Below are 12,508 nucleotides of genomic sequence, written 5' to 3' on the forward strand. Positions count from 1 at the left end.
TGACCCTACGAAGCATGCAAGCATTTTTCTCATTTATCTAAAGAACAACTTCCAATTGTATAATGTGATCGATGTGAATCATCGATCTTAGACTGACGTTACAGTAGTAGCATTAGTCGTCTGCAGTAACACTCGCTTGTAACTCGTCAACGGATGATATCCATTGTCCGTCACTTCAAGAAGCAAATGAAGTAACCAACACCCGGACGGGTTGAAGCCCGCCCCATCACAACTCTGCTTTTCATCAGGAATCTGAACTTGCGCCATCTGACCCCCCTGTGAAACCGTAAAATTCAGCTCCGGAACCTGACTGGCAGCGTTCCACTCATCAGACCCAGGTTCCTTGTACTGAAACCAGCGAAAAGAAAGTGTATCTCCATCCAGATCCCCCGTCTCTCTTGCGTCCAAATGAAGTATCGACCCGGCCTTTACACTGATATTCAGAGGCGGAACACCGATACTCCCATTCATCGAGATGACCGGCTGGTGATTGGCCCTGCTCACATTCGCCGGCAAAGTCCACTGCATCCTGGCCGCAAAATCATTCTGAAAAGCATCTCTCCACCGCCAAACAGTCGCCTGATTAGACATGAAAGTCTCATTATTTATACCGACAACTTGATCCGCCGCATTAGCATAATGATTGAAATCCAGCACCGTTGACGGCGTGACTTTCGTATAACGTCCACCCCACGACCCGTAATCTGGGTGCTCGCGAACTCCAAGACCATTCTGGATCAGATACAAGAAAGTAGGCGTATCGCCCTCCATGATATATTCAAAATCCGGGTATGCCGTCTTCCCGTAGGAGCCAATCTGTATATTATCGCGCAGCCATTTCGCCGTTACTTTGGTGGGATCGGGCCCGCCTATATCATAGTACGTGCCTCCGGAGATACCGTTCCACGCCACTAGGCCGTACTGGCTCCAGCCCGTCGTGGAGGCGATGTAGAAGATGTCGGGCCATTGTTGGCGGATCCAGGCACCTGTGTCATCCTGGTCAGATGTGGCGTATACGCGGAGCTTAGATCTAACGAATGCTGCGTCTGTTGCGCAGAATTCGTTGTGGACTTTGTAGAGGACTTGAGCTAGGACATTTGAGCCGCCCCAGATGAGGACCCAGAGTGGTTGGTCAGTCTGGTCTTGTAGGCGCTTGAAGAGGAGTTTGCCTCCGTCACTGAGAGGAATATCTTTGCCGACTGCTTTCATGCCGTATATCTTCAATGTTACCAAGTTGTTAGATCTGAATCCATCGCTATAATGTATTCTATAGTGAAAGGTATTAGAAGACTTACAGCGGGACCTTTTCGTACAAGACTGCTCATATGCTGACCCGATGGATAGGTTGCACCGAATGGAGCATGGCGGTTTAGATTATCTGTCACATTTCCATAGGCATCGATGACAGATAACATGGCTTCTGGGTGGACTTCGTCTTGAAGCCAAAAAGATGTCACAGCACAAATGCCTTCTGTCTGGAATTGATTGGAATAGAGCAGATATCGAGTTAAGGATTCCTGATCATCAGGCTCATTGTTGATATCTGATAAAATAAACACTCGTGGCTTATCCGAGATTGGTAAAAGCGCAGATCTGTTCACTGCACTACCGATAACCTGGATGGCCAGAGTCCATAGTACCGTGAGTACAATTAGTATGGATGCCACCATGATCTATGGTTTTAGGACGCGAAACTTGAGCCCAGAAAGAGCAGTTGAGAAGTGCCGACACCAGGTAATTTAACCCTTTTGCTTCAGCTTGCAATTTCCAAGCTCTGTGAGAATCTCAAACATGTGTCATTTCTCCGCACCTGCGTTAAAGAGTCCCATCGTGATGTTCGGATGGTGGCTTTCATGGCCAAGCTTTGCGGGGTTAAGCTGAACATTAGCTGCCACTTTACGGTGCCTTTCTCTAGTGGTATCTTTGAAACCTGTGAATCCTGAAAAAGGAAGCTCTAAGCACTCCTTTGCCGATCTTTTCAAATGTTCTGTGGTAAAAATTACCTAACACGGTTAACTCGTTTGCTTAGAGCTTAGTACTACTGTACTAGTTACCAGTCCGTCCCCCTTTACTTATTAGGTACTTGCGTAAAACCTTACTAAATAATTCCTCATCTGAAAATAAGTAGTATACACTAGATATATTAACTAGTAGTTTGTATATATACTACCTTATGAAATATCTCACAGAATCATATAGTTATTATATATACTTTTTCGTATTTAATATGTATATCCTTACAAACAAACCTGATGTCTTTCTTACATACATGTATTCATATACCATTTTCCTTATCAGGATGATAAATATATTACAGAATCAGGTACTATATAGATTTTAGATAATTGATGAAAATACATACACATATATATATCCTTAATAAAAAAACGTATATTATAAATTTACTTATCAGAACTTTAAGTAACTTATGTTCTTGGATTCATTGTAAAAAATGTCGCAGAATCAGGTGCTACATAGATTTTGGATCATAGTGATAAAAATGCGCATATCCTTAATAAAAACAGAAATATTATAAATTTACTTACCAGGACTTTAAGTAACTTATCTTAATGAATTCTTTATGTAAAATATCACAGAATCAGGTTACAGGTACTTACTATATATATTAGTTCATTCAATGTTAGAATAATTAATATATATATTCTTAATAAAAAAAGGTATATTGTAAATTTACTTATTAGAACTTTAAGTAACCTATATTTTTGGATTCCTTGTAAAAAATGTCGCAGAATCAGGTGCTATATGGATTTTGGATCATAGCCATAAAAATGCGCATATCCTTAATAAAAAAAGACATATTATAAATTTACTTATTAGAACTTTAACTATTAAGTAACTTATATTTTTAGACTCCTTTCATAAAATATCACAGAATCAGGTATTATATAGATTTTAGGGTATTTATAAATATACATAAATGCTTGGTGAAAAGAAGCATTTCATTAATTTACCTATTAGAATTTAAAGTAACTTACTTTTTTGGACTCCTTATGAAAAATGTCGCAGAATCAGGTGCTATTTGAATTTTGGATGATAGCCATAAAAATGCGCATATCCTTAATAGAAAAAGATATATCGTAAATTTACTTACTTTACTTATTAGAACTTCAAGTAACCTATGTTTTTGGATTCCTTGTAAAAAATGTTGCAGAATCGGGTGTTATATAGATTTTAGGATGTTGATAAAAATGCGCATATCCTTAATAAAAAGAAATATTTTATTAATTTGCTTATTAGAACTTCAAGTAACTTATTTTTTTGGACTCCTTATGAAAAATGTCGCAGAATGAGGTGCTATATGAATTTTGGATCATAACCATAAAAATGCGCATATCCTTACAAATTCTCGATCAGGGTGATTCAGGGCCTTAAAGATCGCTCGTATCATGTATGGCCGCCGCTACTGATTTCTCCTTAGGAAAAGTTTTGCACTCTACTACGTACCTTGTTTTCACCCTCGCTCACTTGTCTGGCTCTTATATAAGGTTGTGGATCATATAGGCAGAAGGTCATCTTAGTAGTCATAGTTCTGCTAGTTCCCTCCAAGCCGTGGTTACCTTGGGTATTATCATACTCCAAGGTTGGGAAGTGCACTACTACTACTACTACTAGTAAGAATACTTACTCAATTGAAGGCATGACATTGACTGCTGTGATCTAGAGGTCGAACGTTCAAAGTTCAATCAAAATCTTGGAAAATCAGCCACATGCAGATTTTCCAGTTTTCTTGATCTTCTTTTACTGTCAATTTTCAAACATGAAGAGAAATGATTTAGCTCGCATATTCATGTTAGTACCGAATTTGATCATTCATCATTGAATCATTTTAAATACATAGCGATCTCTATCTTAAATCCACCCCTCGGTACCCAAAGGGAGATTCTTCTCAATCCCATAGTCCGTTAGATAAATCGTAAATCTATCATCATTAGACCCTCTCAAGGGCCCATCATAGCATAATCCAAGAAAGAACCGACAATCAGCAAAAAGCTTCTCAATCAACCTGTCATTCGGATCAACATCCGAGCTATACCGATGCAGGAAATTGGAATCCGCCAAAAGACTCGCCACAGCGGCAATGCTACACGGACTTTTTGGAAGCACATGATCCGTATTCATCAACACGGAACCCAAAATTCCTAAGAGAAGCAAAAGGCCAAGTAGGATCTCCAAAATCCGTGTCGAAACAACACTTTGAAACAAGCGTCGTTGTCCAGGCGTTGTAACATTCCCTTCCAAAGACAAGTCACCAAGTGACCCATTCGCCGATTGTCGATTGCACGAATTGAAAATTTGAGCTCGAATCATTTTGTTTTGAAACTTGATCGCGTTGATAACCTTTTCATTGTCCGTGTTGTTACCAATCCAATCTTCCGGAATTGCATATTTTCCAAACACAAGCGCCTGGAAGAAAGGATCGAAAGCTGCATCACTATCGTTCTGATCAAGGATAATAGCCCAATCGTCGAGATTTGTGTAATCTTTCGCTGCTCGTGTTGTCGATTCATCTGGAACGGGTGGATCGCTCTCTGAAATGGTAAAACCAGGAAGAATGAACCGTGTCTGTGTATCAACCATCTCTACCGACTCAAGACATGTCAAGGCTGCAATGTGTTCGAAAGAGTCGTTGAGTGTCTTCCCCCATATATAGGAAGAGGAAGAAGCACTGATCTTTGCAATTTCTTCACCTGTGCACGTGTTTGCCCTCGAACGACCAAAGAAGGACTGGTTATTCGAGGTGAAATATTGAGATTCTTTTATCCAAGATGTGCCGTTGGAATAGCATGCCTCAGCAACCCAGATATCGTAAGTGACTTTGTTGTCACTTGAGCTGAATGTTGCGTTTAGTCCGTCGCTTGTTTGAAATCTGCAGGAGAGCGTTCCTCTCATTGCGGGGACGACAATATCAACAAACGAGCCCGAGACATTTTTCTTAGTGGTCGCGTTCATGGATAATTCGGGAAAGGCGAGTTCTTTATAAGTCCATTTCGGATAGGCGAGGTTATCTTGGAGGATATATTCCGCTGTACTGACAGCGGCATCGGAGTCAGTGGTCCCGTCGAAGGTTGTCTCTTGGGTGAAGCCCATGGTGATGTTTCCTGGTACTTCGAGTGTTGTGTAAAGACCGCTTGTAACGATGGTTAAGAAGGAGGTAATTAGCGCAGCTAGGGTTGCAGCTGACACGGAAAAATGCTTCATTCGAATGGAATTGAAGATAGTGGTTACGCTTAGTGAGTCTAAGAAATCCACTGTCATGAACTGTGACGATGCACCGTTATTGTGCTTCAAGCTCACATATGGTGCCAGACACCGGGCGTTGAAGTCCATACTTCCAAAAAGAAGGCCAATGATAACCATAACTAATGCTGGGATCATAGTCCACAGGTAGTGTATGTTTTCACTACTCGAGGAAACCTCTACAAGTCCGCTCTTTGTTTGAGAGAAATGCAGAAGAGTCTCTAGAGCGACTATTATCAATACCACCAGGATAAAGATGACCACACGAAAAATCTTGTTTGGAAGTGGGCTCCACTGTGGTTTTTGAAGGCTGAGATCAGTGCCTTTGTACTCGCTGTGGGTTTTGGTTCCATCGCCAACGGCAGCGATACAGAAGCCCCCTGGTGTGTGCTCTGTATAGTAGCACCGCTTCTGTAGAAGATGAGCAAGGCCCTTCAAAGGCAAAGCACTGCTACCACAGAGAGATTCACGAAATACTTTGCTGTTCGAAAGGATTGCAGCAACAGCAGAGATAGACGTTGGGTTGAAAGGTGACAAGTGCTCACTTGGGACCAAGACAATCATAGTTATTGCTAACACAATGACTAAGACCAAACAAGCTTCCATGGCGCGTAGTGGCAACTGGGCCATAACAACACGGTCTTCACTAACAACCGCTGAGCCAAGAGAATCCGACTGCGACTGTGATATAAGTCCTTGGTGAACCAGCTGAGCACCCATTGCGCGATAAAATGTCGAACCGGCATTCACAAGAATTCCATCATCGAACAACTTATCAAAGCTTCCAGTTTCTCCGATAAACTTTGCACCAAGTTGTATGGAGTAGTCAACATCTACCAGCGTCGTATTTGTAGCTGGGAATTGAACTTCATCAATAATCGGCTGGGAGACATCAACATCATTAGATTCACCCAGAATATTATCCGCCACTTGCCACGCTGTCAAGTGTGGTAAAACTGTGCGCTCGATCTCAGATACTTCAAGTTGAGTAGTCGACGATGTATTGGTCGTATTAGTCGTTGCAACCAAACTGGCAATCGAGAAAGTCGGCTTGCAAATCGCCGCAACCACACGCTTGGCAGTGATATTGACCGTTGTCCTATACCAATCGGAATTGCCCGAAAACTCAATTCCATCTTCTGTGAAATTGCCATATGGCGATTCGGTGGCATTGCCCAGCTGAGCTTCCACGGCTATCATTACAATGCGATTTTCACCCAGAGCATTGCTGTTAGTGCATTCTCCAGACTGGAAACGTGCAGCATAAGGAGTTTTGACTGTTACCACCTCGATGCCAGACTCTTCATCTGATGAAATCGAAATGGTCACGTTGGATATTTTGCACGATGGGGATGAAAGCACGTTGTCTTCTAACTGATACGTTCCACCGGGAGACTTGCTACCGACCCAAACGGTCTGCAATTGCCAAAGTTTTATATCAAGATAGGCAGTCTCACAGTCTAAATCGGAGACAAGCCCTGTGACATTTGCGGTGATGGTAGAATCGTTGGAAAGAGTTGGAGCGGAAAAGGTCGGAAACGTAAGATTGGCAGTGGTGCCGTCCATGTAGGCAACATTCTCAAAGAGAATACCATTGAGAGTGTTGAACGGATTGGAAAACGCGGTAGAAAGATCAGAAACACTGAGTGTGTTGAAATTACCTTGTAGTAAGATTGGAACGTTGCTTTTCGACACTTGCACTTCCTCTAAGCTGAACAAAGCCGTGGAAACAATGATGAGAAGTCGCAAGAGGAGCGAGCAGGCAATTCCAGCAGCAACAGCAAAGTGCTTGTTTCCCATAGCTTTCCACATTGCAACGGGCTGCATTCCAGAGACATAATCGAGGAGCACGCTCTTTTCAGGCACCTCTGGCCTTTCGAACATGGCTTGCCATGGTGCGCTTTGTTTGACTTGGAATTCCACTCGTGCCCATAGTGCAGCGACGATGGTGAGAATGGCAGTTGGCCCGTAGGTCCAGAGGTAATGACGGCTTTCAACAGAGGACGTGAGACCCTGATTGGCAGAGGATACGTAGTTGAGGGCTTCGAGGGCGGCGATAATTGCGCAGAAGATTATCACGAGCAGAGTCAATACCCACTTTCGTAGATAGATGGGTCGCCAGCCAGGTTTCGTGGGGCTTATTGAATCAATTTTATGAGAGGAGATTGAATCGTAAACTTTTTTTCTCCCATGCCATTTGAGGTTCATGCTGTACACAGGCGGCGAAGCCTTGAGTAGAGGAAGTAAATTGTTTGGAATTGTTAGAGGGGAAAATTGGCATATAGCTGATCCCCATCTTGAGCTGGGTAAATAGAGAAGGCTGAGCAGGTGCTTGGGTCATAAGACTAGAACCCAAGCGCCAGGAAGCAGCTCCTGGGCTTACCATAGCCACCATGTTGCATTCGTGTTGTGAATGGCCAAGCGTCGATGCATCCCGCGAGCCCCACAGATTCACGTTTCACTATAAGCCCCCGGGCGCCAAAAACATGACTTATGCGGAACACGTCAGAGGGACGACTTAATTTTTTTACCAATTAGTGCTAGATAGCGATATACAAGCACTTGAGGCTGAGGTATAATTGTAGGCAAGTCTTGTACACATTGTTCATGTAACAAAAATTATGGGATTTATAGACACAGAAAGTTCAACTGTAAATTTTGCTATTCTCTTGTCATCTGCTCGTGGGTATGCATTTAATGGCGATTGATTTTGATAGTATCGCCGTATTTCAATGAAAAGATATAATTTTCTTTCCTTGCTTCTTTTCTTCCTTTCTTTTGTTTTTTTACCGCACGGTAGCACCCTTAAGGCTCTTGACAGTGCAGATAACGCCAGAGGCGGTAACCAGCTTGCCGACAGCAGGCTTGCCCTCCTGGCCCTTGACGGTGGGAACAGCGTTACTGTCAAAGACAACCTCAAAGTCATCGTTGGTACCGAATCCAGGCTGGAAAGTCTCCCAGATCTTCTTCTTGGGGTTGAGCTGCTTCTCGGGCTCGCCCTCGGCCCAGCCCTGGAAGCTGATACGCTCACCAGCAGGAGCGTCAGCTGGGGGGTTGACAAGCTCGACGGGGCCAGCATGGGAGTCAGCACCCTCCTCAACACGAGGAGAAGCAGCAAGAACCATGGCAGCGGACTTGATACCACGCATGGTGACGGGCTTCAAGTTGCAGACGGCAACAATCTTGCGGCCTTGCATCTCCTCCAGGGGGATAAGACCGTTCAAACCAGAGCAGACTGTCCGGACAGTCTTGCCTGTCTCCTCATCCAAAGAGGTGTTATCGGAGCCAGGGGCGTCACCACAGTCGATGGTGGAAACGAATAGAGAGTCGGCGTTGGGGTGGTTAATGGCGCGCAGGATGTGGCCGACACGGAGATCGATAATGGAGGGGGAGGGAGGGGCGGCAGCAGCCGGGGCAGGCTTGGGGGCCTTCTCCTTCTTTTCTTTCTTCTCCTTCTTGCCAGTCTTGTGACCAGCGGCGGCAGCGGCGGCAGCATCGCCGCTGGGGGCAGGAGCCTCAGCCTTGGCAGCCTTCTCGGGCTTACCCTGACCAACGACGAGTGGCTTCTGGGCCTCGGCGCCGGCGCCGGCGCCCTGCTGTGCAGCCTTCTCCTTCTTCTTGCGCTCCTTCTCCTCCTTGGGGTCGACGGGCTTGGGCACGAACTTGACGTCGTTCACGTCGATGGCGATCTTCTCCTCGGTAGGAATCTGCAGGGCAAAGACACGGGAGTTCTGCACAAAGTCGACATGACGCACAATGTGGTGGTATCCCTTCTCGCCTGTGCGCTCCTCAGATGTCCACTTCTCGACAATGGGAGCCACAAGGGCATACAAGGCGATATCAGCGACCGAGGGCTTCGCACCGAGGAGAGTGGTGCGGGTGGCGAGATGAGCGTTCAGCTTAGCCAAGATGGTGTCAATGACAGACTTGTCATTGCTGGCAGTGGCGGAGGTCAAGCCAGAGACGGTGGTGAGCCACTGCTTGATGTCGGCCTCCTCGGCCTCGCTGAAGTTCACCTGGGGGAAAATCTTGGGCGAGGCATGGAAGTAGTCGAGCTCGGTGGCATCGGGAGAGACTGCGGTAGGGTATGAGCGGTAGAGGAGAGAGAGGAGGGAGGACTCGGGGGCTGCTGCGGTGGCCATGGTGAATGCGCGTGAGGGAGATGAAAGAAAAGAAATTCGAGGAGGGGCACGGATCTGTGTCATCGATTGGACCCGCGGGGTTGTGCTACGGGCCCGCAATCGGGTCACGCATCTACAGGCTGACAGCCTGACGGGAATGCCCAGGATCATGAGATTAGGTTTGGAGAGCTCAATTATTCTAATATGAGATCAACAGTGAGGACTCTAATAGCTCAACCCCTATTCATTCATTCATATTTTTTTTTTCTTTCGCGGATCTCGAATGATGACTCAGCATACCAGTTGGCGGAGAGAGCCAGTAGGAACTCCGGATTGAATTTGAGGTCTCCCTACCTTTACAGTTGACATTTGTGTTATGCCATTGCTGTCGTTGACCTGAGGGTCAGGTCGCTGGGATCTTCCGGACTAGCAGTGTAAATTTGCATTTTCGATACAATTAAGAATATCAAATTTGTGAATCTACTAATTTTTTTTCTTTTTAGTTCAAAAAATTGGTAGTACACTATACTATTTGCTATACAAACAACATATTAAGCTTAGAGAACGCCATCAGAAAACTAATTTCTTAGCATAAGAGTATCGGAAGCTTGATCTCTAAAACTCTTTCATTGATAGTCTAGACTCTAACTATTGCCAGTCTACATTCTGACTAGCGTACTTTAGGGCCGAGATAGGCGTCACAGCGTAGCAGTATGGCGTTGTGGCAGTGAATTGAACATTCCATATCGCCGAGCTTTTTTTCCTTTTTTCCTTTTCTCCTTTTCTTCAGGATTCCGGACTCCGTACCCCGTATTCCGTATAACCTTTGAATTGACTTGTGCTGTAAAATATGCTCCACAATATTGTCTATTTCCAGTATTAATGTTGCGCTCGATGGAACCATATCTGAGATATCTGGAAGGATCCCCAGCTTATCACTGGGTATCACAGGGTTTGTATCTTTGAAAACGTCGGATATGGTTAGATCCCTTTATATCTGCACAGCTGATTGGTCAATGGGAGAGACGCTAAAATGAGTCATAGTGAGTCGTGAGGGGGCGAAGCAAAACTGAACCAATCAGCGTCGAGACCCAAAAAACCCATGAGCGGCCCAGGCGTTCATCCACTCTTCAGTATGATCGGGTACATATAAGATCTCATCTCTGTCCTTGAAAACCTTCTTCCTCAGGACACCACTCCTCGGCCTTCCTGACCGAGTCGATTCCAGCCCTCTGCGAGTCCCTTGTCGGACTTCTGCCCCTCTTCAACCACTTTAACCGCGCCACGGGCCCGCTTCGGCCCGCTTAAAACAATCTCATCATGGCGGCCAGCGCTTCTTCCTGCTCCGCCGCCGTTTTCGAGTTCATCACCTTCTGGCAACCAAGCCAGCTCCGGCCCTCAACCCTGTCCCCAGGGGCCGGCGCTCTCGGGGTTCACTTCTTGGTCTAACGATTTCCACGATTTACAATTTCAACAATCCTTTAATTCTCTGGAGTCGACGCTGGGATGTCTTCCCTCGACGACCCCACTCTCCCAATCCTTTGATACCTTTGCCCAAGAGTCGGATCTTTGGACAGATTCAGAACTGTCCTTTGCCGATACCGACTGGAATTATCTGTCTCTCCAAAATGCACCTCCCTATCCTACTGCCTTTGACGCATTCGATATGTCTGTCAACGATCAGGGATACGGGGTGGCTTCGGCCTACCCTTCCCTTTCGGATTCGGGATCCATTGAATCTCAAGCTCTCCCTACTTCCTCACTCGCTTCTAGTTCAGCGAATTCCCAAGGTGTGTGCTACTTCGGTGGTTAATAGTTTCGACTTCTATATGGATGGGAATTCTAACATCAAAACAGACGGGCATTCAAATGCTTCTCCTGCATCTCAGATATTGAGCCTTGGTCCAACAACGTCTCAACCTAGCCCTGCGACATCGCAGGGTGACAGTGTCTTAAGTCGTGTTGAGTCGTCTCGCGTAGAAAAGCGCAAACTCAATACACTTGCGGCTCGGAGATGCCGACAGAGACGTGTTGACCAGACAAAGAATCTCGAGGATGAACTAGAAAAGATGAGGAAGGAACGAGATGAATTGAGACTTAAGGTTTCGAGACTAGAAGGGGAAACACAGGCTTTGAAAGGGCTCCTTGCTCGAAAGAGCAATTGAGTCTTATCTCATCCTGTGGTTTTTTTTTTCTTTTCTAATTTTTTTTTTTTTTAACTTGAGCTGGTTTCTTGAAAAGATTATGCAATATAACTGATCTTGCGACCCTTTCAAACATTCAATGTTGGTGTTTTTTTTTCATAAACTAAAACATTCGAGCTGTAGAGTGGAGCTCGTAGAATAGAGGCCGATTTCAAAGTTTAAGACACATTTGAATATAGATACATCGAGTCTTTCAATATATAGAGTATTGAACATGAGAAAACATTTGAAGCTCCTGTGATCCCCGTCCACGTCTTCAAATCTTATCCTTTAATCGAATCTTGCCATTGACTATGAAAACCTGAACATCAACCGGAAAAGGATCCATTATGCCCGATCCAACTGTAGACCAGATCACCTTTCCCTTTTCATCATGGAACTCGATCCTTTCACATTCAAAACAGTACAACACCCTCTCATAATTCTCCTTGAGAAGATAATTGACTGGGTGCTTATAGCATTTGTCAAAAGCTTCGGACTTGATAGTGAGATTTGTCCAGTGGCTGCGCTAATAAGTAATGAGTTGTTAGCAAAATTTGCCAAAAGCACCAAGACCCCGCTCACAACAATAGAAATGAGGAGAAACGAAGAAAGAGGAAAATTGTAAAAAAAAAAATCTTAAATAAAAAAGAAATGCTTTCTTACCAACGTTTCCGCTGTGACTGTCTCTGCCATGGCGAGATCAATAGTAGACCCTCGGAATATTCTGTGGATCACCTCGGTCGCTGTTTGGAGGTCATGCGCGAGATTGACGTTCCTGGTAGGGATCGGATCGCGGGGAGATTGGCAGGATCACGGAAGAGGTTGAATGAAGGAATAAGAAAGTTCTTCATGTGCGTTGTTGGGCAAGGAGAGATGGGGATTAGGGATTACCCAACCCCACCATCACGGCCCCGGGGGTCGTCTCGGACGACGCTAAAGATA

The 12,508-nt window shown here is 45.0% G+C and overlaps 5 protein-coding genes across 5 annotated transcripts; 1 reads left to right on the plus strand and 4 right to left on the minus strand.

The window, feature by feature from the left end:
• Positions 1-87: 87 nt before the first annotated feature.
• N7466_002058 (DUF1593 domain-containing protein) lies at positions 88-1,670 on the minus strand (the record flags this gene model as incomplete). The annotated part of the gene is made up of 2 exons (XM_057161456.1): positions 88-1,218; positions 1,296-1,670. 2 exons carry the CDS (start codon positions 1,668-1,670, stop codon positions 88-90), a joined length of 1,506 nt encoding a protein of 501 aa, XP_057024741.1.
• Positions 1,671-3,870: 2,200 nt separating this feature from the next.
• Positions 3,871-7,654, minus strand: N7466_002059 (DUF3433 domain-containing protein; the record flags this gene model as incomplete). The annotated part of the gene is made up of 2 exons (XM_057161457.1): positions 3,871-7,488; positions 7,643-7,654. 2 exons carry the CDS (start codon positions 7,652-7,654, stop codon positions 3,871-3,873), a joined length of 3,630 nt encoding a protein of 1,209 aa, XP_057024742.1.
• A 391-nt stretch (positions 7,655-8,045) lies between these two features.
• Positions 8,046-9,401, minus strand: N7466_002060 (putative cofactor for methionyl- and glutamyl-tRNA synthetases; the record flags this gene model as incomplete). The annotated part of the gene is made up of 1 exon (XM_057161458.1): positions 8,046-9,401. One exon carries the CDS (start codon positions 9,399-9,401, stop codon positions 8,046-8,048), a length of 1,356 nt encoding a protein of 451 aa, XP_057024743.1.
• Positions 9,402-10,700: 1,299 nt separating this feature from the next.
• Positions 10,701-11,545, plus strand: N7466_002061 (bZIP transcription factor JlbA/IDI-4; the record flags this gene model as incomplete). Its single annotated transcript, XM_057161459.1, has 3 exons — positions 10,701-10,811; positions 10,876-11,170; positions 11,238-11,545. 3 exons carry the CDS (start codon positions 10,701-10,703, stop codon positions 11,543-11,545), a joined length of 714 nt encoding a protein of 237 aa, XP_057024744.1.
• A 295-nt stretch (positions 11,546-11,840) lies between these two features.
• On the minus strand, positions 11,841-12,259 carry N7466_002062 (uncharacterized protein; the record flags this gene model as incomplete). Its single annotated transcript, XM_057161460.1, has 2 exons — positions 11,841-12,092; positions 12,230-12,259. 2 exons carry the CDS (start codon positions 12,257-12,259, stop codon positions 11,841-11,843), a joined length of 282 nt encoding a protein of 93 aa, XP_057024745.1.
• Positions 12,260-12,508: the final 249 nt, after the last annotated feature.

The sequence above is a fragment of the Penicillium verhagenii genome, assembly GCF_028828195.1.
Source record: "Penicillium verhagenii strain IBT 33310 chromosome Unknown utg000003l_segment0_segment0, whole genome shotgun sequence".
Classification (NCBI taxonomy): domain Eukaryota; kingdom Fungi; phylum Ascomycota; class Eurotiomycetes; order Eurotiales; family Aspergillaceae; genus Penicillium; species Penicillium verhagenii.